The sequence below is a fragment of the Eutrigla gurnardus genome (genome assembly GCF_963514095.1).
Source record: "Eutrigla gurnardus genome assembly, chromosome: 13".
NCBI lineage: Eukaryota > Metazoa > Chordata > Actinopteri > Perciformes > Triglidae > Eutrigla > Eutrigla gurnardus.
In genome coordinates, this window is record NC_139936.1 from 4,615,628 (window position 1) to 4,641,466 (window position 25,839).

A 25,839-nucleotide genomic window follows, 5' to 3' on the forward strand; every position below is an offset into this window, starting at 1 on the left:
TTTATCTACTGCATTATGGTTTAAGTTTTCTTTACACATGGCAGTTAAAATGGCATGCGAGTGTTTTGTCAGGATAATTTCTTTAAGTGCACGGGGACTCAAAGGGCAGGGATGTAGGGGCCTCTTCAAGGCTTTGTTCCCCTGACAGTGCTTTTCTCAATGTGTGTGGGTGGCTCGCCATGTGAGGATGTGTTGGAGGCAATAGCATAGGCAACGCTGCAGCGCTATCTGTGAATGTGTAGTGGCCTCACGGTGTGTGTATGTGTGTGTGTGTGTGTGTGTGTGTCTACAATTCTCAATTACGTGCCTGTAGATGTGCAGCAGTGCCTTTTTGAAAAGGCACTACTTGAGAGCCTGGTAGCTTGCGTGGGTGAAGGATCGCACATGTACAGTATGCATGTGCTCAACTATTTTTGTTCATATCCAGTCAGCATTTGTGTCTTTTTCCACGTATTGCGCCGTATTCACAATACATGCAACATGTAAGAGCAAGTGAACTCTGACCCCCTGCAGATGGAGGGAGCACCGCTGTGGATTAACACGTGCACGCTTTAAAAGTCACAGTACCTGATGTAGTTTGACCATAACGGGTCCGGTTTTCTCCTTCTCTTCGTACTTCTCCACTTTGGATTGCAAGCGTTTGTAGTCCTGCAGTGCCTGTTCCCGGCGCTTCACTGCCATGTTGAGGCTGGGGAAGACGCCGCCGTACCTGCGATAAACCGGCACACAGACAACCTTAGACATCCCTGACACAACCAATAGGGCGCCAAACAAAGCACACACAAGTGTGCATACATACCAGCAAAAAATAGATACCCAGACACGCCTGAGCACTCAAATGGGAAACAATAAAAAATAAAAAAATCAGAATTTTCTGGGAGAAACTGGAGTTACCGAAATAATTAAAACAGCTTTTCTTCCACGATATTTGTAGACATGCATACGGCATGGCATCCTATCTTGATAAAAGTCATTATGAATTAATAAAATCCCTCCCCTCAACATCTTATTGTAGAGGTACTCTCAAACCCCCAGAGGACAGCTCTGCATTAAGCTTCCTCTAATCTATTATCTAATTACTGTAGTTCAAAATGGCATGAAACAATTCATTTTGTGACAATTATCATATTCCAAATGAAAATATATTCTTGCAACGAGAATCCTAGTCTTCGGCACTAAAAATAGGGAAACACTCATCTGTAACTTAGCAACAGGAGTCTGAGCTCCATCCTGGGACTTGTTGCGCTGGTTTGTGGCTGCCTTTAATGGGAAGCAGGATACTGTATCTAGTAAATATTCAACCCCATAATATTTATTAAAAACATACCTGGATGATAGGTAAACTACAGATTCAAAGTCTCTTCCCAGCTTTACTTGGTTGGACTGAGTTGGTTATGCATTTTCATTCATTTTATAAAAAGAGAGAATACACCACGTGTGTGTGAATTGGAAAAAACATAACAGCATGAGAGGTTATTAAAATCCCAGCAGTCATAAACAAATTAATAGCAAAGGAGACATAACACGCTGAACATTAAGAAAACACATTTTTTTGGCCTTTCTAAAATATACAAACCAGTGACGGTGTTATTAAAAACCAGGCCATGAGATTATTCACACAGGTGTCGGCTACATGTGAGTCAGTAATAAAAAAAACACTCGTAATGAAGAGTGAGAGAGCTTTTTTGAATGACTCATTTACAGCATTGCATCAACTGTGTAGGCACACTACTACAATAGTTTAATATGTGCGCCTCTGCTGCCCATAGCGGTATTAGCCACAAAACTGTGTGGGCTTCATGATTTACGTTGCTCTCCATGCCAACCCTTGCCCTGCTCTGTGCAGCAGATGAGGGAACCACTGAGAACCAGAGTGGATTGTGAAATACCTAGATTGCGGCTGTATCTCCCCGATCTTACTGGAGGGGCTGCTGCTGGGGGGGGGGGGGGCGAGTCGAAAGTGACGCGAACTGAAGCTCAGAAGCCTCAGACAAGCAGGGATTGTTTCCTACAGGAAGTTGAGCAAGGAGTGGTCTTGCGTCTAGCGTTTTTGAGTGACATCACGGAGCTCAGCTCAGCCCATCCCCGCGGCCCACGCTCCACCACTATTTATAAAATACCACTTTGACCCAGTTTATGGCAGGGGTGGATGCCGATCCTCAAGTCTACTATCTGTTCCAGTGTACACATACTTGAAGTGCCAAGGGATTATGTAACCGCCCCGAGGCATGACTGCTCTCCGACGCTATTGGTTGATGACAACGCAGCGGCAAACCAACGTTCAGATGACACAAAAGGCCGATCGCATTCTCACGAGCACACTTCACCTGCCAGCACGGAGCAATTTCCTCATTACACACCATGATGCCGTGGCGCTCTAAAGTGGGAACAAATACCGCCAGCATCTACTATGTTTCAGCACAATGAGAGACTTAAGGGCCGCTGCCGTCCTGGCGCTGAAAGGCGGAATAGCTAGACCCAAAGCCTGCTTGTTAACCCATTCCTGTCCTTCCCACGCTGGATGCTGATGTCTCACTTACTTTCAGGGCTCCGCGTCCAGACGTTACAGTGACTCAGCTGTGTCAAAGGCTCCCACACAAGAATGCAGCAGTGGTCCTGGTTGAAGGAGACTGTACTTTGTAATGATAGCTACTGGACATTTCCCTCGATGTCCCGACCTTGCCTGGACAACTACCATCTATCTGCATTTGCGGTTAGCCTCGTCTGGGTGAGGTCTCGCGCTGGTTAAGGGCTGCACCGGGGGCCAAGGTCACACCGCTGTCCATGTGACAGGTCGGGGTGTGGTGAACAGGCTGGATGGAAATAGCATGTGGACCAGAGAGTGTGTTTATGAGCCGCTGCCAATCCACAGCCAGGCCAGTCTGACGCTCCAGCCAAGCCCAAGTCTGGTTGAGACACCCTCAGTCTAGCAGCCTGGCTTTTGACTATCACCATCTCATAACTCACTACTGTATAAAAAAAACACCTCTAAAAGTGTCACAGCATCAGATGAAGACCGAAGACCACGTGAAGCTTACATCACATGGCCAGTTTTTAATCTAATTTTTTGGGGATAAATGGTTTAGGAGCAGTGGGCCACAGGAAGGTTGTGATGTACATGCCAGCAGAACCTCCTTCGTCTCAGAAGCAAAGTCTGATCTGCTGCAACTTGCCTTTTGTTGATCAAACCTCAGGCAGCCTGGATACACGATACACCAGATAAGAACAAAAAAAAGGTAGATAACCGCATCGCAAACACCATGGGAACGAACCTGAACTTCTATTACAAACATTTGAAGCTCCTCAAACCACGTCTTCCTCCGACCGAGAGGCGAATCATGTGGCTTCTGTAGTCATAGCTCAACCAAGGGCAGAGGTCTCAAAACAGGCTTGACTTCTGTCTCACCCAAAAGAGCAAACGAAGCAGACAGGGCTAGGTTAGCAGGCCTGGATGACACAAATGCCTCAATGCCCACACACTTCCCCCCCCTCCCCTGATATAAACACAGTGATGTAATTGAGCGACCCTGCTGAGTGGACACATTTCACGTCTGGGCCCGAGGAAGAGGAAGAGACGTGGCGGGGAGAGGTGGGGGTCTCTACTTGTTTACTGTACATTTTACAAGCCAAGTATATTAAGGATGCAAAAACGTTAAATGGCAATAACACACGTAACCAACACACATACGTACAAATACACACACACACACACACACACACACACACACAACCCATTCAAGGTTCTTCCATTAACATTTACGTTCTCCTTTTCAACTCTTCTCTAATTTCCTCCAAGAAGACACAAGACCCCCGACAGAGTATTTGGAGACAAAGTAAACAATGAAAAATATTCATTAGTGATGGACTAATGGAATCTTAATGGATGCCTTAAAGTATAGCAGCTTTTGTCTCAGTTTTCTAAAGAAGACACTAATAAAACTAATAATTAATAGTTCTGTTTTTTAAGGAGGGGGGGAAAAGGTAAATAAGAGGTTGGTTTTATTTGCCTCCAAAACTGGTTTATGGACGTACTTCCTGTGCTCTATTTCAGATCCACGCAAATGCCTAACTTTATGGTCTAAAATACCATATTTTTTTTACCCCCTCCAAAATCTGGGTTGGCGTTTGTGTGCCTGTATGTTTGTATGAGAGTGTGCACTGTCCTGAGACAGCTCTCCTCCTCAACCAATCCACGGCTCTGGGCCCAGGAAGCTGGGCCCTTTGCCATATTCTGAGCCTGCCCACACGTCCGCCTGCCGCCCACCAGGAAGAGGAAATTAGAACCATTCCATCCTGTCATTGCTCCGCCACCAGAGCACACAAGGAAAAAAAAAGGGGGCTTAACACACATACACACACTAACCCAAAATATTTGTTTTACAGAGGGATTTCTTCACATTGGTTATTTAAAAAAAGAATCAACTTACAAGCTTCTTGGGTTTGAACATAAACTTGCAATAGAAACATACGCACATGCTCACTTAACTAGCGTATGTATGATCTCCTGGGAGGAGCCAAGAGGAGGAAGCACAACCTTAACAAGCGCTCCGGAAGAAGGGTGGGATAGTCCAGCCACTCCCTTCAGTACCTCTGCTTTGCATGTGTGTGTGTGTGTGTGTGTGTGTGTGTGTGTGTATGTGTGTGTGTGTGTGAGAAAGAGAGAGAGAGGGAGGATGTGCATGTTTGAAAAAGTGAGGCTTAAGAAACGGAATCGTATTCACTGCCTCCTGAAATGGGGGCGAGTATTAGGAATGAGAACCAAATAAACTTTCTTCCAGACGCGCTACCACCACAGCAGCACCACTCACTTCCCCGGTTCATTTTTTAACAATCTGGAGCACTTCAGACCTTCCTGTGGTCCAGTACTACCAGTGTATGAGCTGGGTCAACTCATAAAAAAATGTTACAAGGCTTACACTCGACCTCCATCTGCCCAGCTTGTCATATGGATTCACCACACCTGGAACATTAAGCCACAAAAAACTGGTCTACACTACAACTTTGAAATACTTCCCAGTAATTTTATGATGCATCTTAATTGTGTGAAAAACTACTAGCCGACAACTATTTGATCCTGGTCTGAGAAATATTTTGTCAACCCCCAAAAAATGTAGCAGGAAATTAAAAAAACCTAAAGAATTAAAGCCACTTACTTTTTCAAAGGGTCGATAACAGTCTTCTGGATCTGGTTGACCTGTAATAATAATAAAAAAAAAACAATAAGCAACACTATATCAAGGGAACATTACAAATCGTTTTTTATTGTCAAATTGAATTACATCAATTACAAAGTCGGAACAAAACAACATCTACATCTCTTACTCATTAGCTGCAAAGTAATTGCACTCCACAAACATCAACAATTGTGTTTATTTCAAAACAGAGCACTCAAGACATAAAGGGAGGGGAGCTTGCAAAGAAACTTTCGTGACGTTGACTCTTTTATTGTACACAAGCCCCGAGGAGGAACCCCTGAATATTCATTGACTTGCGATACAAAAGGATGGAACTGTCAGGGGACGGACATGAAAGCAAAGCCCAACTGATTTCAAATCCTGTGGAGGGTGGGCTGCCTTACAAGATGAAAGTTCTTTGCAAACAAACATTTTAACAATAACAGTTTATATTTTCCTGCATTCTCCTTCTGGTTGCCAGAACCGACAGGGGAGGAAAGGAGGGGAAAGGGGGTGTTAAATGGAAGTAAACGAACATCTCATCTTGAGGCCTCCAGCCCCGGCACCAAGTCTCACCGACAGAAGTTGGCACACAATTAATAAAGTTTCCAACGTCATTTACATTGCAGATTCGAAATGACTGCTACTACTAGTTCTTCGAGCAAGACAGAACGCCAAGTTAACCAGGCAATCGAGTCACGTGAAGGGGTAAATGCAAAGAACAGCGAGGGAGAATTAAAAGCAGGGAGATGTGATGTGACAGCTGCAGGAGAACAGTGAGCAGCTCCACTAATCATATGTTCACTCGCTATTGGAAGGACAGTCAATCACACAACAACAAGGAGGCAAGATCGCAGCTGTGCTCTGTAAAAAAAAAAAGAAAAAAGAAAACCCTGACCATCTATGAGAACATACAGCAACGCTCGCCGCTTCACACAGGCAGATTTCCAAGTACAAAATGGTTGATTGTGGTTTGAGGGAAAACAGAGAACCAATAACAAATAAGTACATGGGAATTCACATTTTCTTTGTTTTACATATTCACACCATCCCCCCTCCCTGACTCGAGCTGTGCCGCTGCTTCTAAGGTGAGAGCATGCAGCGAGGAGGGAGAACAACAGCGGCAGATTTGCTTAAGCATGCTGGTGCCCTCTACCCTCTGCCCCTTCCCACAGAGAGGGGGGGGGGGGAGCTATTCCTTGGAGGCCTCACAGAGCCTGAGGCCGGCGCTCAAGCACTAGTCTCCATCAGTGAGTCACGGGGCAGAGGCCATCCCGGCACACAGGCCTCCCAAAAATACACACAGATCGCAGAGGAAATCAATATCCCTCCAAACGGAGCATCCTCTACCGCGCTGCCGCCATCTACACTGGGGCTCAGCTTCGGCAGCAGTGTGCCGGCGGGGCTGTGCGCCCTCCTCAGCCCCAGAAATAAAACACACAGACCTGGGCCACTGCTGCCTTCATTATCACTGCACGTTTTATCTGCCGGTTCTCTCACTTGCGGGGCCCGCGGCAGAACATCTCGTCTCAACGCGGAGAAGAGCAAAGGGTGGATGCTTTTGTGTCTGTTCCGCAGGAGCAATAGGGTTTTTCTAGTTGGTGCCGTCAGAATCAACAGTCAGCTTGAAGGGAGAAGTAGTGTTCCAGTGAGCGGTGCTGGATTTTAAACACCTAGCAAACCTGGGGTGATATTCCACATAGCACGCTGACCAAAAAAAAAAAAGCTCACAATCACTATTTTGCCTTCAGCTGACTTTCAGCCACACAGCCCTGCCCCAAAGCTGGAACTGAACATGTGTGTTAAGGCAAGGATTTTTATTTAGTAAGACTGCAAGAAGTGCAGAGGAAAAAAAATCACGTGTGACCTAGCTGTCAAAATCCACTCCGGATGAAAGTGTGTTTAAAAAAAAACACAAACATACAACCACGTCAATAACGGCGGTGACTGTTGTCCTCCACAAGTGGAAAACTGTGCAGGAATCAAAGTGCCTCGCTGAATCAATGTCAAACACGTCCGAGCCAAAGAAGAAAAAACTACACAACATGGAGCCAGGGCTAGACACTATAAAAACATGTGCCTTTAGCTACTAAAAACTGCTGTGAAATTACGAAATCATATTCAAATGACAGATGACTGAGAGATATCACAGATTAAAGGTTGTAATTTCAGCCAGGAGGAAATAATACAAGCGGCGAGACTTTGATGCTGAATTCTTCAGAGATCGGTCTTCAGATATCGTGGATTTAGAGTAACCAACAGAATTTATCCAAGTGTGCATGGTTCTAAATTCGCAGACAGTGAAAATAAAAAAAATAAAAATGTTGGCAAATTTGATTTTGTGTCAAATCTGAAGAATGTAAAAAGTTACTCTGTGCTGAAAAACGGTCGAACTGGCAGGATTGCTCTCCTGGGCACTCGACCAAGCCAAGTCCTGGAACATACGCACCCCGGGTCACAAACCCACACGCTCAATCCAACCCACATTCTACTTTGTCTAGTCACTCAAAATGGCTCCTGTAAAATTTGATGAGCTGTGAGCAAAGCGGTCTGAAAGACTGGTAATGTCATAGCTGACGAAGAAAAAGGGGAAAGCAACAAAAAAGTGGCTTCAAATCTACCATATTAGCATATTTCATATTCAATAAAATCATTTAGTTTTCCTTTCTTATTCTAGTCTATCAAAGTAGAAAGAACATTATGTCTGAAATAAAAACTAACTTTGTGCTCATTCTACTTCGATTGACAATATTATTAATTAGTAGTTCAACGTGGATGTAATTAGTTTAAAGGGAGGGAGTTTGGGTTGCAGCATGGACGCTGCTTCACTCACATATCTTGGGGAACGGTTAAGATTCGACTTTCTGTGGAAATTGGGTCCAGTTCATGAGGTTTTGCAGTAAACTTAAATCATGTCCATTCAATCCAAAATGCACAAATCCAGATGTGTGCTTTTCCCAAGATACTACATTACGATTTTACCATGGAATGAAAACAATGATCCACTCTTCATAAGGAGATTCATTTATCCACCAGGTTCAGATTATTGTTGTGGAGATAAATAAATATGATACACAACTAAATGTGAAAAGAAAGGGGAATATTTTGAAGGCAACAAATGTAAAAATCCCAGAACACCTAACAGCAGGGCAATGAGTCAAGAAAACACAGATGGAAAAAAGTCAAATCGGTATACGCCTTAGTGTGATCTCCTGTATTTTTTTCCCTCTTTAAAAGTCTACCGTTCAGCGGAGCGCCTTGAGGATGCACACATGCGATGCCACTGTGATTCACATTATAACTACCTGTGGCGATGACTCTAATCAAAAACCTGAAGTGCAACCGGCAAATAATCTGAAGAGGCCTGACAGCCAAAGAAGAAATCTGCACAAAAGTACAGCTGTGAGAGAGCCGGGCAACAGTATGCTGTATTTCTTAACAGTTGTGGAAAGAAATGTCTGCCTATCTGTGGTCAGCCCCTTAGGACAAAACACACAAGAGCGAAAGGCACACAATGATTAACGGACTGAAAAACAAATACTCTAAATATCAAAAAACAAAAAAAGTGAGGAAGCTATGGACCATATTCTAGCAAGACTGGCAGTGCAGCTTTCTGGATGTCAATGTCAGTCTGTCTATCTGTCTGTCTGTCTGTCTGTCTGGCTGTAAGTATGATATGAAACTATGGTGGGTGTTCTCTCATCTAGTGGAACCAACGAAAGTGAGATTTGAGACACTAAGTATTATAAATTCAAGCTGATTACAGTTGCTCTACCTTTTGCAGTAACCTTCCAATACCATCATTAAAAAAAGGTGTTGAACTGAAGCCAAATGTTTGCTTCAATAAGTAATGCAAGCGATACAATAGACTATTTGCAAGCCATGCAGAACCCTGCATTGGATTTTTTTGTAGGACTTGACGGTATTTTCGTGTTGAGAAAAAGGTCTTTCTCCATAGTACGAGTTATGTTCGACACCAGTGAGTCACAAACGCATCAATCTTCACAGCTGATAACCAGTAGCTTGAGCTTATAGAGGATGATGCCACAGATGCTTTTTAAAAACAGCAGAAGGAAAGACATACGGATAGTTTTTAGTCCACAGGCTGCACAATATTGACAATATGAAAACACGCATTTTGAACAAAAAAAAAAAAACTCGTCTCGTTTCCTACTTTGTATGTCTGTGGGAAGACATTTCCCCCGATACTAATCTAATGGTATCTGTGCCAATGGCATGTGCCAAGGAAAGGAAGCAGAGAAAGACAGCAAAAGAGTGAGATAACACACTTAATAAAAGATTTAAAAAAAAGTGTGAAAGACTGTGGGAATGGGTCTGACCTTCTCCTGGTTGAAGGAGTCCATCCTCTTCATGGCGGTATCTAAAGCAGTCATGGAGTCCAGGAAAGCCTGGTCCTGCTCACACAGCGGGTTACTCAGCAGGTCTGCAGAGATTTTCACTGCTGCTTTGGACATGGCTGACACACACACACACACACACACACACACACACACAGACAAACACAGGATAATGTTAAAAGGTAGTTAAATTACGTTGTGAAAAGACTAAATGTAGACTAAATCCCCCCCAAAAATGGTTACTGAAGAATTCCTCATCTACACACTATAATCCAATACAATGATTTTTTTTTACATTGTCTTAAACCATTTTTGTGGATCGTCCTCAGCATTTTATCAGCGTATATTTTTGAGTGCGTTAGGATTTTCAAAAGTGAGCTTTTGGGAGAGAACTGAAGAGCCGCCATTGTAAAAACCCGAGGGGTACCAGAGCACCAAGAATCTCTGCTTTCTACACTGACAGCACCGATTACTGTTAGTCTACACTTAATGTCACGTTGTTACGACACGGAGCACACATCAGATTATGGCTTAACAGTCAAAATAATTGAGCTTCGCTGAGGAGATACGAGCTGACAGGAGAGGCTGTGGTGAAAATGGGCTTCATGGAGATCTGGAATATCCGTCTCTTTTCCACACTCCCTCGGGATTCTCTCAAGACCAATTTTCAACCAATCAATTATCGTTGTGCATTTCCCTCTCCGTTTGACAGGTAACAAATTGCTTGATTTGGCCTCGTCTGATATGACCGAGAAACATGTTTATTAGAGACTCATGAAAACCAAAAGGTGACCTGAGGGTAGTGATTAAATCATTTGCGTTAGTAAAAAGGTGCAAATAAGTGAAACTCAAGTCACTTTAATCACCCGGGGGCCTTAAACCACATGAACAATCCCTCAGTATGCAAAGCACAGTTATGCCTGCCCCTTTCTTTTGCCTTCTGTTACTTTGTCTAATTGAAATTATGAAGCACAGCAAGCCTTAAAAGATATTAGCGTCCCTGCCCAGCTAATTGGACGGGAGTTCAATGTTGCTCTGCATATCACGACCCCTTGACTTGATAAATGACGGTCAATAAAGGAAGCAAATCTTAAATGCAGCGCTGACACGCAGAGTAGGTCCAGTTCTTTGTTTGGTAACAGTCGGTGGAGACGGGACCTGTGCAACAGATGGAATCCATTAACGATAATGAGGGCCTGACAGCTATGACACTTTGATGATGCAGACATCCATATTCCAGAGCACAAAGGAGAGGAAATGAAGAAGCCTCTCACTCCTCCATCCGTCCCCACTCCTCCACCCCCACAACTGACTACTTACCACAGGCCATGTCTGCTGCTGCTGCTGCTGCTTCCTAAAGTACCCAACTCCAAAACCAACAAATAAAATGTAGAGTAAATACGCCGTCTGTGGCTTGACAAATGCGTAAATAAATGAAGGCAAGGATGGGAGACAAAAATCAAGCCCTCTACTCATTGATCCAAAACATATACTATGATAAAACCTTAAAAAAAAAGATTAAGGCGAAGGCCCGTGCTGTCTCGTCTCATTTGTCGAGTCGTTCAGAGAACCTCCAAACAAACCAAGGCAACCAAAGTCTCTTTCTAGCCCTGAAAAAACTGCCAGGCAACATCAAGTATGTTGGTGAACAAGTGGAGATGAAGGCACACCAGGCGGTAACACACACCTAAATCAGCCTCGGTGCTTTTCTTCATGTCCTTGTGAAGCTTTTTCGTCTGATCCTCAAGCCTGTGAGACAAGAGGAAGAATGATTATCAGCCAGCTTCTGGTCTAGTAATACAGTCAAGCAACTCTGACAAAAATGGGAAATATGGCTCAAAATATATAACAAACAAAAGGCATTGCTCAGAGACAGAAAAAAGATGAGGTTAAAAAAGAGGTAAGCGCTATAATAATTAAATCTATATACATTTTAAAATAAATTCCTGGGCAAAGAAAACATCCCAGCCAGAAAAACCTAGAAAAATAAATGAGTATATTAAAAAACATGGTTCAAGATGGAATTACACATTTCATTGATTCCACATAAAATATTATAACATCCGTTAGCTAATTAATAATACAGGGAATCCTTCTTGTTACTGTCAACTACATTTCCGCTCAAAAGCATTAATGTCTTCAATCATTCCACAGCACATATTCCATTGATGGGTGTTAAAAATGGCAATTACCAGACTATGGAGGCTGAAAACACACGCCATTCATTATATCAATTAAGGCAAACGAGGGGTTTAGAATGTCCCCCGAGACTGCTGTCATATCGCTTCTCCTGTTTGATGAAAAAGGGAACGTGGTGGTTTCATTTCCATCTCAGCTTTGAGGGATTATATTAACAAGGAAGACAATAGCGGCGTAATCCCATAGGATTTCTGATGGGGACACTGTAGCCACTGGCCACAGGATTTAAGGACATTGGTCTGGTGTCTTCACATACAGGCAGCTGGGAAACAAATGGTGGGTTACTCCAGCATAAGCACAGATGCATGGAGCAAAATGTGATGAAAGTATTACAAGACCTAAGGACCTTCAAAAGATATAATGCAGCTCAAAAGTATTATTATTTATCATTATTAATTTATCAGTAAAGTTTTAATATGTCCATAGAACACGCAATGACACGGCTCGGCTTCCAAAAACTAAACTGACAGGACAGTAAAAGATATGTTCAACTCCCTAAAAAGGCAACAAACAAGCTTTGATGCCTCAAACAGCATGTTGGGTCCTGGCCAACTGTGAACAACAGCAGCAGAAACATGTATTTGGTATATTCCCATGTCAGACTGCATTGTTACAGCAATCTGTAATAACAATTCAATGCATTTGTTAGTTGCACTAATAAACAGCTCGTAAACTGGGAGGATGATAGATCTAAGGGTAACTAAATTGCATTAATTAATTAATTATTTCCCCATCATAACTTGTCTTCTACATGCTTTTGTTCGTCTTGACGCGTTTGAAGATTTTGCACTGAATCGCCACAGACCAGATGGAGGTTGTTCCAAAAATGTCATTTGCAGTAAATGATGTAACTCCATCCCTTATTGTTCACACCACAGGGGGAAAAAAAATCTGTCAGAACAATCTCCACACTAACTTCTTGTATTTCTTTCGCCAATTAGATGTAACTGGGTCTCATAAGCCATATCTGCCTCCCTCTAAAGCAATCAAAATATACTCTTACATTCCAGATATTTGGAAATAGACATTTCTGATTGCGGCAAATGCTACTCGATGTATAGTCAATATTTCAATACTTCAGGCAGGATTTAGTAAGTGAGTCTTTCTTATATATTCATGTAGATCCAGACAATGAATGAGCTGTGAAAAGGTTCAGGTCACCATATGATTAGATGAACATCGGTTTTTCTGTTTTGTTGAGAATATCTAAAGAGAATTTTTAAAAGCTGACCTGAGAGTCAATATTTTCATGTAGCTATTATAATACATTTCTATTTCGAGTTAAATGTGAAATTGCTTCTGACATTTGTGGGTTTATATGGACGTTTATGAGGCTTATCACAGTTATGATGGTATTCAGGTTTTGGGGTTTTCATGAGCACAGAAAAATATATTCATCTCTTACCTTATACATAATAACAATAACTTGGTTACTCATTACTGTGGGTTATTTGTGACACTGTGATGTTTACAAAAGAAAACGACAATAGGAGACAAGAGTGACTAAATATTTCTAGCCTGATCCCATTGCCAACTTCTGTCCGACTCGAGTCGCGTCTCTTTTTTCTTTTTCAAAGTACTGCAGCTCGCATTTTCACTCATAGATTGTACTGTGACATTTTAAAAAACAACAAGCAACCAACCTGTTCATATTCTGACTTGTTAAAGGCATTGCATGAAACAGGACCTTCCAGTTTCTTCTACCAATGACTGGAGATTTCTTCTATTCTTACAGTTTCTCAGAGATCCACGCCTCTTTGTGCCCTTTGAATCTGGATGAACCATTGTATGGCATTTAGTTCTCCATGTACAAAACATGACTTTTGGGGGGAACTATTTAATAGCATCTATTTGTAAAGAGGACTTTCTACAACCTTAAAGCATGGAAGACAAAACATAGAGAGGTCCTCTCAGCAATCTGACTGTAATGAATCAAGCTTTTGTGGCAGGCGATCCCGAACTCTTGAATGGCACTTTATTGGATCGTTAGAATAAGTTGGGAAATTATACTACATAAATCAACTTTTTTTGAATCGCGATTCTGAATGCCAGAGGAATCAATGGAGGGCATGATGCAAAACTAAATGAAACTAAAATAAATAGCCTTGTAAATTGGCTGACAGTTAACGCTTGAGAGTAATGAAAGGAGACAAATAGGGAATGAGGAAAATAACAGCATAACAGTTCCATTCATGGAGCTCTGGTTGCAGGATAACACAGCAACTAGCATGCTCCATGAGTCCAATGCATGTACACTCGAGATGCGTTTGCTTTTAAAATATGTTGCACAATGCCGTTGCATCTTCCCCACGCTGTGAGAACTGACAGTTAGACAGTCGGGCTGAACGAGTGCCAGGTGAGCCCGGAGTCTTTTTCCCCAAAAAAAGGTGATAATAGAGCGGCTTAGTGGAACAGCTGCTGCTCCTCGCTACGCCCCAACGTTGGGCCCGCGCAGCCACAATCATCTCGCCACTTCGCCTTTTGCAAACGGGAATGACACTAGTGCATTTTTATACGACTTTCACACACACAAACCCCTTGCATGACACCAGATAATGAAGAGGCATTCTACCACGTTTGACCATTCGCACCAGGTTCCTTTTGGGTAAATACCTGGTCAGTCGCTGCCATTCACACGGGAACCAGGTCAGGCCACGCAGTTAAGCCAATTACCATTCAAGCTGCTAAATGGAGTGAGGCTGTCATGTGTTGATTGTATGTTTTTGTTTTGTGTGAGTGTGTGTGTGTGTGTGTGTGTGTGTGTGTCCAGCTTAGCTACAGATAAGTCACTACCAGTGTATGTCACTTCAGACAATTAATTCAAAGAGAAAGCACTCACATTTTTTTAAACTATGGTTCCCAGCACTTTGCATTTTAGTTTATATTATACTTATTTACTAATTTAAGAGGTTCTTATCAAAATGTCTTATGTGTGTTTGGCCCTAATATGTTGTTAAGTTGATTTAAGCTATGAGTAGCATGCTGTTGTTTGTGTTGGCAATCATACTTATTTGAAATTCATAATTCACGTCAAGTTACAGAAAATAATTTTTGTCAGGCAGACAGAATTCAAAAACGGGACTCCTGGTGAAGCCTACCAAATATATTTAGGCCTCTGCTGAACCGCAGTGTGTTGATATGCATCTCTAGGGTGGAGAACCTAAATGTCTGCACATGCCTGCTACTCTGACTCATCTATAAGGTCTATTGGCACCACACCTTGCTGATAATGGGCCCTCCTACTCAACAAAACCTGAGAGGGAAAATGGTGCTTCCCACTCATTCTGCGGGGCCCTCGGGGAGTTTCTATAACCTCAGCCTCACAGTAAGAAGAAGGCCCCAACGTACTGAGCTCTTAGGTCTTGGGTGCTCTGAACCAGTCTTGCCTTTGTTTCGAAGAAACAGCGAATTCATGTTACTCAATTCAAAGTAGGCCAGTTAAAAAAAATAGTCAACGGTTTAGATATTACATTTTTAATTTAGGCTGTTTGGTTACTTGTAAAATGCCTTGAACTCCACAGTCCATGAAATACTTTTACGCTTTCGCACAATTTATGAACACTAGCTGTGTATTTATGGGAAATTAACAAGATTTAACAATATAAGAACCGTAACCCTCGCTTTAATCCAAGTTTCTCAGTGGCTGAGGGGACATCTAATGGAAAGGAAACTCTCTTCAGACACTCTTCATTTCAGACACAACTATAAATCAAACATGGGTCCTTTCACTGTTCAATGTTGAGAAAAAAATAAGTGACCAAACGCAGCCGGGATTGGCCAATTGTGTGGAACAAAGAAACTGGGTACAATGAAGTGTGACTTTCTCTTCAAGTGCTGTATTACAATCACAATATTAATACAGCATACAGGACACCTCTTTTCTTTGGCTACCTTAATAAAGTAGACAGTGAAAATGCAGACTTACTTTTGGAGCTTGTCATATTCTCGCTCAAAGTCTCTTTCAACCTAAAAACAAAAAAAACAAAACATTTCATGAAAATTCTGCGATTTCATTATTTTATTTTCATAGTACAGCAATATTTTGCGCAGATGCCAAGTCTCGATCATTTATTATAAAAACTATAAATTTTGCAAACACAAATTATTAGTGGAAGTTTTTTTGTGGTGTAGTTATGGGTTAGGTCAGTGGGCTTGGCAGGAAGTTGGTCAAAACAGAGTGCTGGTCACTCTGTCTGCTTGACTGATAAAGAACTTTAGCTGCAATAAATATGATTGAAGTGCGCTGAACTGATTGAAAACTTCTTATAATTAGGGCCGGGACAAATTTGTTTATTTGCATAACGTGTGTCAGCACGTAGCACGGCTTCGCCCGGTTTCCAACGAAAGAACTAACCGCAGCCAAAAAAAACACCTCACCCACGATCCTCAAATGCCCTAATTAAGCCATGATTTTAGACAAAGGCCAAACAACGTGGTGCTCTGTAAACCCTTCAAATTGAAAATGGCTTATGACAGCAGCACAACTGCGATGCACAACACTGTTTACTCTTGTGCCCCCACCAAAGCATGATATATTAGGGTTAAACACGTGGAAGATGTTTCTGTAAGTAGTAGTCATTTAGCATTGATTTTCTAAATGTTCCTTCATCACCCCCATGTTAAAAGTATTTTCAGCAGTTATGATAACATGACTACACCATCCATCATCTATTGCGGTTACTTGGCCGTTTCCGTTTACTTTAAGGCCGTGTATGACTTAAACTAACAATACACACTGTGATTACAATCTGTAACTCCGTTGCTCCACAGTGATGCAAAAAATACATTTGATCGTCTTAACTGCATACTACTCTGAGGATTAAATAAATCCATGTCATCATCATGAGTTATGTTAGTTATAAATACATTTTAAGTCAAGTAGGGAAAGGGTTGACAAATAATGTCTTATGTTATATTTGTCAAGTGGGTTCCAGTGGTGGAAATACAGGTAAAATATTTGAGGGCTGAATGCTGTTGATCGCTGGATGTAAATACAGTGGTCAAAAACAACGAGGAGGGCTGTTGACACTTTGTCACCAGCTGACCATCTAACTGGGCTGCCTCTAACCCACTCCCTAGGATGGCACAGGAAGCTGGAAACCCGGTCTGACGGTGAGTGCCGGGGCCACAGACCCATTACAGTGGAAGTGGTTTCCTCCTGCAAGGAGATCACCCACTCACTGTCACTTCAAGGTAACCACCTCTGCCCCCTTGCATGGGTCAGACGCCGCTCTTTCGGGTGAGGCACTCACATTATTTAGATTACCATTCATGCTGTATACACACCATTTGTGAAGTTTAACCAGTAGAACTAAACGCTCTCAGATTGTGTCTTACAAATAATACCTTAAAGCAAATTTGTATTCATTCGATTACATAGAGTTGATTTAATTTATGCATTTTTGATTGATGAGTGACTTACGGTTTTAGAGACGATCTGCTTCTTTGGTTGACCAATCTTGAAGGGAATCCTGAAATCAAACAAGAAAAAAAAAAAAAAGATGGACACAAGTAACTGGAAAATGACCACCCAAATAGGTGGAATTACTGAAGGCTTTGATTGTCACCAGTTGCATGATGGGTGACTAGAGGCTGGTAAAGGTCAAATTGTGAACAAGCGCCTCATTCAGAGTCCCTGACACCAACTATCTGAAGCTGATAATTCCTCCTGCTCAGAGAAGTGTGCGGTCAAAAACCATGTACATTAACTACATGTCATCACTAAACACATCTGGCTCCCATTGCATCACTAAACAGAAGTGCTTCTCCCTCTTCTAAGAGTGACTTTACTGCATGACCCCAGCTGGCAATCACACACAAATGCACATGCTATAAGATATACCAGGAAAGAATAGTAAGCCTAGACATTAATATATATTTAAACTCAAAAATGACTTGCTTTTAAAAAAGAAACTTGAGACCATTGCTACAGATCAACTCCAAAACAAAACGTGCATTGGTATGTAGTGTAACTGCAGTAGTTGCGCCTCATTTTGGGAATGAAATGCAAACTTTTCTTCACTCTTAAAAGACAAATACGCTGACATCCTGACAATAGTTTTGAGAAACCTGTTCCCTCTTAGTTAAAACACAATCTTTTATCTCCATTTCAAAAACCTTGCCATTGCCGAGCATCAGACTGCTTTGGGGAAAAGCATAAGGCAGGAAAAAAAAAAAAAGTGTCTTGCCAATGTGCTTTGGCTGTAGGTTGCCATTGATGTCGCACTAATAGCCTGAAATCTAAGCTATATGATGGACAGTTGCTGCTGACAGGCAGGGTGAGGCAGCAGCTGCGTCAAAAGAAAGGTGTGTAGACTAATGAGATGGGAAAGAGAGGGTGTGATGTAGGGCCTTGTTGTGCAACCAGGGAATGCTACTGATGTGTGGGGAAGATCCTTTTGATGACAGCTCAATCACAAAACTCAACATGGTCAAATCACAGCAAGATTAATCTAGAAAAAAAACAACACACGCTTCACTAGTGGCTCAGGTATCGGGATTTTCCTTTGCCTCACTGGTTTTGATTTGATCCGTTGGTGCTGCATTGAGTTTTCTTGATCTTATCTTTTTTTTTTAAAGAAATGTGAACAAATCCTTTGTTAATTACAATCTGTGACGATTACTAATGCTTAAAAATATTCTGTGTCTTTTGGCTCGGTGAAGAGGTTTCACCCACTGTGTCATCATTCGGGTGAGCCAACGCGGAAAATAACCACAGAAATTACTCACCAACATCTTCGGTGACTCACCTTTCTCCGATTACCTGATTGGTACCCTACAACGTCACATTGAAGTATAGTACGTACATGCATGAATTCCTTTTCTAAAAGTACAACAGTGACATACTTACTTAAATAACATAACTAAGTGTAAACTTAGGCTGGAGATCAGTGCTCTCTCTCAAAGCCACGATAAGGAGAACAAGCAAGATCCATTTTCTCTATGAGATTTAAGTCAGGAAAATTATTGTTGAGCAACAACCCAGCCTCGTCAAAGACATACCAATCAATCATCAAAAGTTGCCTCCCTAGACACTAATTTATTGTAAGTACATTTCCTATTTCCCTTTCAGTCAGCGTGGTGAGCACCTACTTCTTGGCACCACTGTTCCTAATACAGCATTCCTTTGTTTGGCATAAGCCCTCACGGTTCGCGAGACCCATACCTACATCATTTATGAATGATGAATCCGTAACTCAAGCAGATAACTACAACTACACACAGTTACTCATATATATTAATAGGTTTTATAATAATAGGTACTACGCATCTTGCTACTGGAACAAACTGCTAAACACTTATTCCTCTGAGGGTCATTAAATGTTTCCTTGCTAATAATATTTGTGATGGTTTTAATTAGTGTGTCTCTGTGTGTGTGTCTGTCTGTGTGTGCAGTGATTGCTTTGTGAGACTAAATTGTCTTATTATGATGTAGTATATGTAATTGGTCTAGGGCCTATTTTGTAAAAGAGACCTTGACCTCAATGAGAGTGCCTGAATAAATAAAGCTTAATTAACAAACTAGAAAAAGCAATTTCTGAAGAAATTGTGGTGTGGATGCTGAATTGTGCTGAAATGAAAGGATTAGAAACAGTGGGCATGGGTTTAATTGGTGTAAATGTCATTGAGAAGTTGAATAATTCTAATAGTTGATCAAAAATGTGTAATTTTTTAAGAAAAGAAAATAGACATTTTTAACTTTTATTCTGAAAGGGGGGGAGGAGCATCAGGAGGAGAGAAATAATCACAATATCCGATGCCCACAGGAAGGTTATTCCATAATAATTTGGTATTATAGGCCTAATCCTGAAACCCCCTCATATAGTTACTCTATAAAACTCTTATTTTGAAGGGTTGATCTGATAGGAAGGACTTGAACATTGAATAACAACCAGAATTTTTGAAAGAGGTGGAACGATTTGAAGTTTGAATGAAGTTTTATGTCAATAAAAGCAGTGGAGGAATATTAATAAAAGACATAGAACATAGCATTTACACCAATGAGGGCAACAGCATGCTGTGTCCATTTTAACAATTATGTGAAATTTAAGGGAACATAAGGCGACTTATGTAAGAAGAGAACACATAGTGCTTGTGCAGTGCTAAAACACAGCCAGCCAATGTGGCTGCATTCAAATTAACGTTTAATTTATGTTTCTGGTTGGACAATTGGTTTTCTACCAACATTTCATGACGCTTGGCAAAAGCTTTTGATGTTTGCTCTCATTTGGTGGGTGTGTCGGGGAGAAAATCTGAACATCCACAGCAAAAACCCAACGGAAGAGTTAAGTATATACATCTAAAGTCTTCCAAACAGCCATCAATGCGCAATGAAACTTATTTAAATGTTAACTTTCAATGTTCTCTTTTACTATGTTTTGGCAGCGCTGACCAAGACAGGATTTGTTTCTCGATGACATCAATAAAATCGGTCCAAGTGTAACTGAATTAGGATGGATTTTCCCTTTAATGTACCAAAAGGATATACTTGCTATATTTGGGGGGGGACTGCAGAGAGTCCTTAATGTTTCAGAGTCAGAGTGTATCCACTTCTACAAAGAGCCAAAAAGGAAAGTGGTCACTCTCTTCAACTGCTCATGAGAACTGGCAAACACAGAGATTGAAGTGTGCTTCGGGAGGGAGAGGGAAAATGTAGCAGGCAACCGGAGGGAGAGAATGAGAAGGAGGGAGGATGGTAGCCACTGTGAGAATCATTTCTAACGTTTCTTCACACAGCCATATTTCTGTAGGGGCTGTCACATTTAGAAACACTGGTAAGTTGGGTCCTGTGAACCCAGAACTAAAGTCTGACATGACATGAGGCCCGACCGCAAGACAGCCGAAGACAGAAAACTTATGCGTTACGCCGGCTGAAGTCCAAATTTTTCTGAAAACAGATCATCTAACCCCTGTGATGGCAGGCGTGGGTAGTTCAGCTGAATGAATATTGCCCTGGTATTTTAGACAAATTAAATAAATAATAAAAGAAATTCAACAGCAGTTGTATATGTTACAGTTAGGGGTGTAACGGTACATGTATTTGTATTGAACCGTTTCGGTACGGGGTGCTCGGTTCGGAACGGAGGCGTACCGAACGAGTTTCCATACGGACATATTAAGTAGAGGACCGCATTTGTGGAGCGTGCTGCAGCCGCACATGCGCAGTTGCGCACACCGCGACACAATAAACAGCAGTAGTAGCGGACGTCATGGCTAATGCCGCTAGCGTTGGCAACAAGCCAGAGTTGGAGGACCCTCCCGCGACATTAAGGTCTCCCGTTTGGGAACACTTCGGCAAAGCGGTTTGCCGACATTGTTCATGTGAGGTCGGGTATGTTTCTGGCAACACGTCAAACCTGTTGACGCATTTGAAACGGCACCACATCGCTACAACGAGGAGAAAGACGAGCGTAGCAAGGCGGGTCCACACCGCACCGACTGCCCGACTCGCGTCGGTAAATGAAGTCGGGCTACTTAATATGGCCGACTCGAATGGCGGATTACACATTTGAATCGGCTGAAATGAACGCCGACGTGGGCCGGTTCGAGCGACCACACCAAGGAGACTCATGTCACGGACGCCGACTCTCTCAAAGACGCCGATTTTCGGTCCGGTGTGGACCCGCCTTTAGTGCAAACACAGCTCCCCACCGCATTTAAACAGCCTCTCCCTGCCCTGTTCAATTTTGCACATCAGATGGAGAAAAGATTTGTTTTTAAAAAAACAGTCTGAGCCTTATTCATGTTATTTAATCTGAGCAACAACTTGAAACTATTTAGTGTTGCAACTGTTCAATTTTGCACATCAGATGGAGAATTTTTTTTAAAGAAACAGTCTGTTATTTTTATTTATTTTTATTTTTTAAATAAATATTTTAAATACTTGTATTTATATTTTTGAGCAGCATTCTAGCTCCAGTGCATGTTCCTACTGTTAAAAGCACAAAAGTAATAAACAACTAGCACATTTATATTTTGCATTTTGTTTTCTTACTGTACCGAAAATGAACCGAACCGTGACCTCAAAACCGAGGTACGTACCGAACCGAGATTTTTGTGTACCGTTACACCCCTAGTTACAGTACTTGTGTCCAAAAATGCACATCATTGATAAAAAAAACACAGAAGTAAATATGAACAAATAAGAGATTCAGAAAGAATAGTTCAAGCAATTGAGGTTCTTGGTCATATTCGGTCATTGCCCATTTTCAGGCCAAGACGCATTGGAAAAAGTACTCCGTTACACAATTTGCTGTCATCATCAGCAAGATGTTGAACTTGCATTTACAGAGCTATCTGATCTTTGCTGTAATAGGCTACACGTCACCGCCATCAAGAAAGCACGTAGGCAAGAACAAAGACGCGACAGTCTTCTCTCTCCGGGACACATTATGCATCGACTGGAAGAACCAATGGCTTTTCACTCAAACTGCCAATGTGTACGCCATTAGAGGGATAGTGCATCATCCGACCTTGGCTATTCCGTGGAGCACAGAGGGCTAGTTGAAGACGTTGGGAAGTGGAATTGTTCTGATCATGACCCCAAAGTCAAACCCCTCACGTCATAGAGGCAAGTGTGCAGGCCGTAGTGGAATGCATCAATCAGCAGAGCCCATAAAGAACTCTTTTCACTGGTCGAGCACCCCACTCTTGACCTTGTGTTTGGTGGTGCGTGCTGGTAGAAGCGTCGCTTGCCAGCAATTGACTGTCTGACTGAACTTCGTGACGCCATCTTGCTTCCTTGTCTCCCCTGAAAGTGACACTAAGAATATGTAACATATCATAAAGGGAATTAATATACATACACGTCGAAGACGCACTGAAAGGGTTCATTATAGGCCTAATACGTTAGTTTCTCTGTATTTCAACTTGAACTGCGGTCATGAATTGCGGTCATTACTTGTGAGAAACAAGCACTGAATTTATACAAAACGTCTTTTTAAAATCCTTGAAAAGCAGCACACAACTGAGGAATGGTATGACAAAGCTTCACATTCTTGTTTAAAGCAATTATAGTTTCAGCAGAATCCTGAGTGGAGACAAAATTCAACCATTGTGAACCTCCGAGAAACTGCAGAAGAGAAACAGTCGAGCTCCCCTGTCTGCATAGCCCGAAAGCCTTAAAATGTGAGGATGATGGGTCAAACGGGTGATTACTAACGAAACGGCCATTTCTCAAGTTTTTGTTCAACAACTAAAAAGTTCCAACTTATAAAAATGGACCAGAAGTTTGACAATGTTGAGCTACACTATGTGATCTATTGAAATGTACAGCCAATTGATTTTCTAGGATCGCTCAATACCTAAGCAAACCACTTGTACCACACACACAGTAGGCTGTGAGGGGCGTGAACGTATGATGCTATCAATTATGTGAAACCTACAATACAGAGTGACAGGCACAGACTCTAGAGCAGATTACACATCTTGCTGAACCTGATGGGGAACCATTTCCCACAAAGGGAAAACAAAACTTGGCTTGAGAGTCACAAACAACCAGTTACCGAAAAATTCAAGACAAAACAAAGGCCCACCAAAGGAAAATAAATTATGATACAATACTGTTTACTGTATGGAGTCAGGAACTAGTGTTGATGTTATCCTTTAATGCCAATTGATGATATACAAATTAAATATTCTTATCGGAGGGACGAATCAAGAATCAGAAATGCACAAAAACATTCGGCTATGGAAAAATAGTTGTTTTTCCTTGTTGCCATTTGGCTGAAAATGATAGCACAGCCTTGTTTGCTGTTGTTTACTTTCTCAGGAACGTCACCAGCTGGATGCAAGAGCGCTGATGACAAGACTTGCAGATTCAGCTAATATCTGTGCGGATCATCCATTCAGACTATGTCATGAAACCAACTGTTCACCACGTTCACACCACCTCTCTTCATCCATGGCTCCATACATTTTTTTAAAGTGTATATAAATAATGACATGGTTATCACTTTCACATTCCTCATAATTGATTAATCTGCCAATTATTTACCCCATCAATGGAAAATGAATGGAAAATGGTGTAATCGGCCCATCGCCAAAAGGGGACAGCTCAAAATTGCTTGTGTTATCACTCTACTAGAGTAAACACTGCAGACACTGATGCACACAAGATGTATTGAAGATGGGAGGAATGTCTGCTCATGGCGAGAAGTCAGAATTAGACTGGTATGACCCATTAGTATTAAAGTGACTTCACTTAGAGGGGCTGAAATGACAAATGACACAGATACTTCCATTAAAACGCATTCCCAAGACAAGGTCTGCATATCACAAGATGAGGTCTGCATATTGTAAGACGAGGTCTGCGTATCCCAATATGAGGTCTGCATATCGCAAGACGAGGTCTGCATATCTCAATACGAGGTCTGCATATCGCAAGATGAGGTCTGCATATCGCAAGACGAGGTCTGCATATCCCAAGATGAGGTCTGCATATCCCAAGACGAGGTCTGCATATCCCAAGACGAGGTCTGCATATCGCAAGATGAGGTCTGCATATCGCAAGATGAGGTGTGCATATCGCAAGATGAGGTCTGCATATCCCAAGACGAGGTCTGCATATCCCAAGACAAGGTCTGCATATCGCAAGATGAGGTCTGCATATCGCAAGATGAGGTCTGCATATCCCAATAGGATGTCTGCATATTGTAAGATGAGGTCTGCATATCGCAAGATGAGGTCTGCATATCCCAATAGGATGTCTGCATATTGTAAGATGAGGTCTGCATATCGCAAGATGAGGTCTGCATATCCCAATAGGATGTCTGCATATTGTAAGATGAGGTCTGCATATCCCAATAGGATGTCTGCATATTGTAAGATGAGGTCTGCATATCCCAATACGAGGTCTGCATATCTCAATACGAGGTCTGCATATCCCAATACGAGGTCTGCATCCCAAAACGAGTTCTGCATATCCCAAGATGAGGTCCTCATATCCCATGACGAGGTCTGCAGACATAACTGCCCCCAAAACCTGATATCAAACGCTGCCTACGTGTCAAGAGGCTTCATTTGCTTCTACTAGGTAACTTCAGAGGATAACTAACCCAAACTTAAGCCAAATGTCAACAACAACTGTCAAACTTGTGTTGTCCTAGTAAAACTAAATGTGAGCATATGGGTGGCCAAGACACATAATGTTGTGTTGTTAGATAATACCAACAGGACATCGTCACATTACTATTATTTCTACACTAGAGTGCAAAAAAAGAGAAAGAAAATCCTGAAATGCTGTGACTGTTGTCAAAAAGGCTAACGTTAGCTAGCAGCAGCTGTAACCGTCATGGTAAAATCCCTTTAAACGGTCGTGACCCCGCTGACCCAACATTTAGCTAGCTACATTTAGTTTCAAGTTACGCTAAAAGGCGCGACCTGTACGTGTATCAACATTAAACACGGAGCTATACGTTCAGATACGATGCTAACTAAACCGGCGTCAACGTTTCGGCAACCAAACTAGCGTTAACCCGGTAACGTTACTGTACAAGTTAGCTTAATACTTGACCTTATCGAAAGCACACTTCGGTCGAAGTTACCTGGAACGTAACGCTACCACTTTATTGGAAACTGACTAAAAGGACAAGAAACTGCTTTCCAGGTACGACTACTTTTCTCGGAGATGTTTTATTCGCGAGTTTAGCAAGCTAGCGCTACTGTAACGTCAGTTTGTGTAACGTTAGCGCTACCAGGAAATAGACGGAGCCCGGTCGACGAGCCAGCTGCCCTACTTCCCCTGTCGATAGGCTGTATCCTTTACGAGTTTAATTCTAGCACGCCAACTTAATGATGTAGAGAATACATACCAGCTCATTTTGAGCGAACTTTTATTCCGGTTTCATTGGGGTAGTTTTATTGTCTTTCCGCGGACCTCATCCCCTTTTTCTACCAGTCAACAACAGTTGAGCTTTAAACAGGAAGTCCGGAACTTAGCCGCTCGTGTTTCCTCTAAGGACGATTTTTTTTTAGCAGGAAGCAAAAAAAATACACTTGATGTGTTAATATAATATTATCAGACGGCTATTGTTCATATGGTATTGAGAAATGTGTGTGTTAAATCCAAAAAATATTCGTGTATGTGCGCGTGTTGGATATATGCGCGT

General features: G+C 42.0%; 1 protein-coding gene across 1 annotated transcript in view; it reads right to left on the reverse strand.

Annotated features, from left to right (window-relative positions):
* bin3 (bridging integrator 3) overlaps nucleotides 1–25,660 on the reverse strand; it is a 30,037-nt gene extending 4,377 nt beyond the window's left edge. Inside the window, exons 1-7 of the mRNA XM_084024205.1 lie at nucleotides 25,543–25,660; nucleotides 17,154–17,202; nucleotides 15,657–15,697; nucleotides 11,220–11,281; nucleotides 9,515–9,651; nucleotides 5,154–5,194; nucleotides 568–709 (exon numbers count right to left, since the gene is read on the reverse strand). Of these exons, the coding sequence (XP_083880331.1) occupies nucleotides 568–709; nucleotides 5,154–5,194; nucleotides 9,515–9,651; nucleotides 11,220–11,281; nucleotides 15,657–15,697; nucleotides 17,154–17,202; nucleotides 25,543–25,550 (480 nt within the window). The 5' untranslated portion in view covers nucleotides 25,551–25,660. The remainder of the gene's footprint in view (nucleotides 1–567; nucleotides 710–5,153; nucleotides 5,195–9,514; nucleotides 9,652–11,219; nucleotides 11,282–15,656; nucleotides 15,698–17,153; nucleotides 17,203–25,542) is intronic.
* Nucleotides 25,661–25,839: the final 179 nt, after the last annotated feature.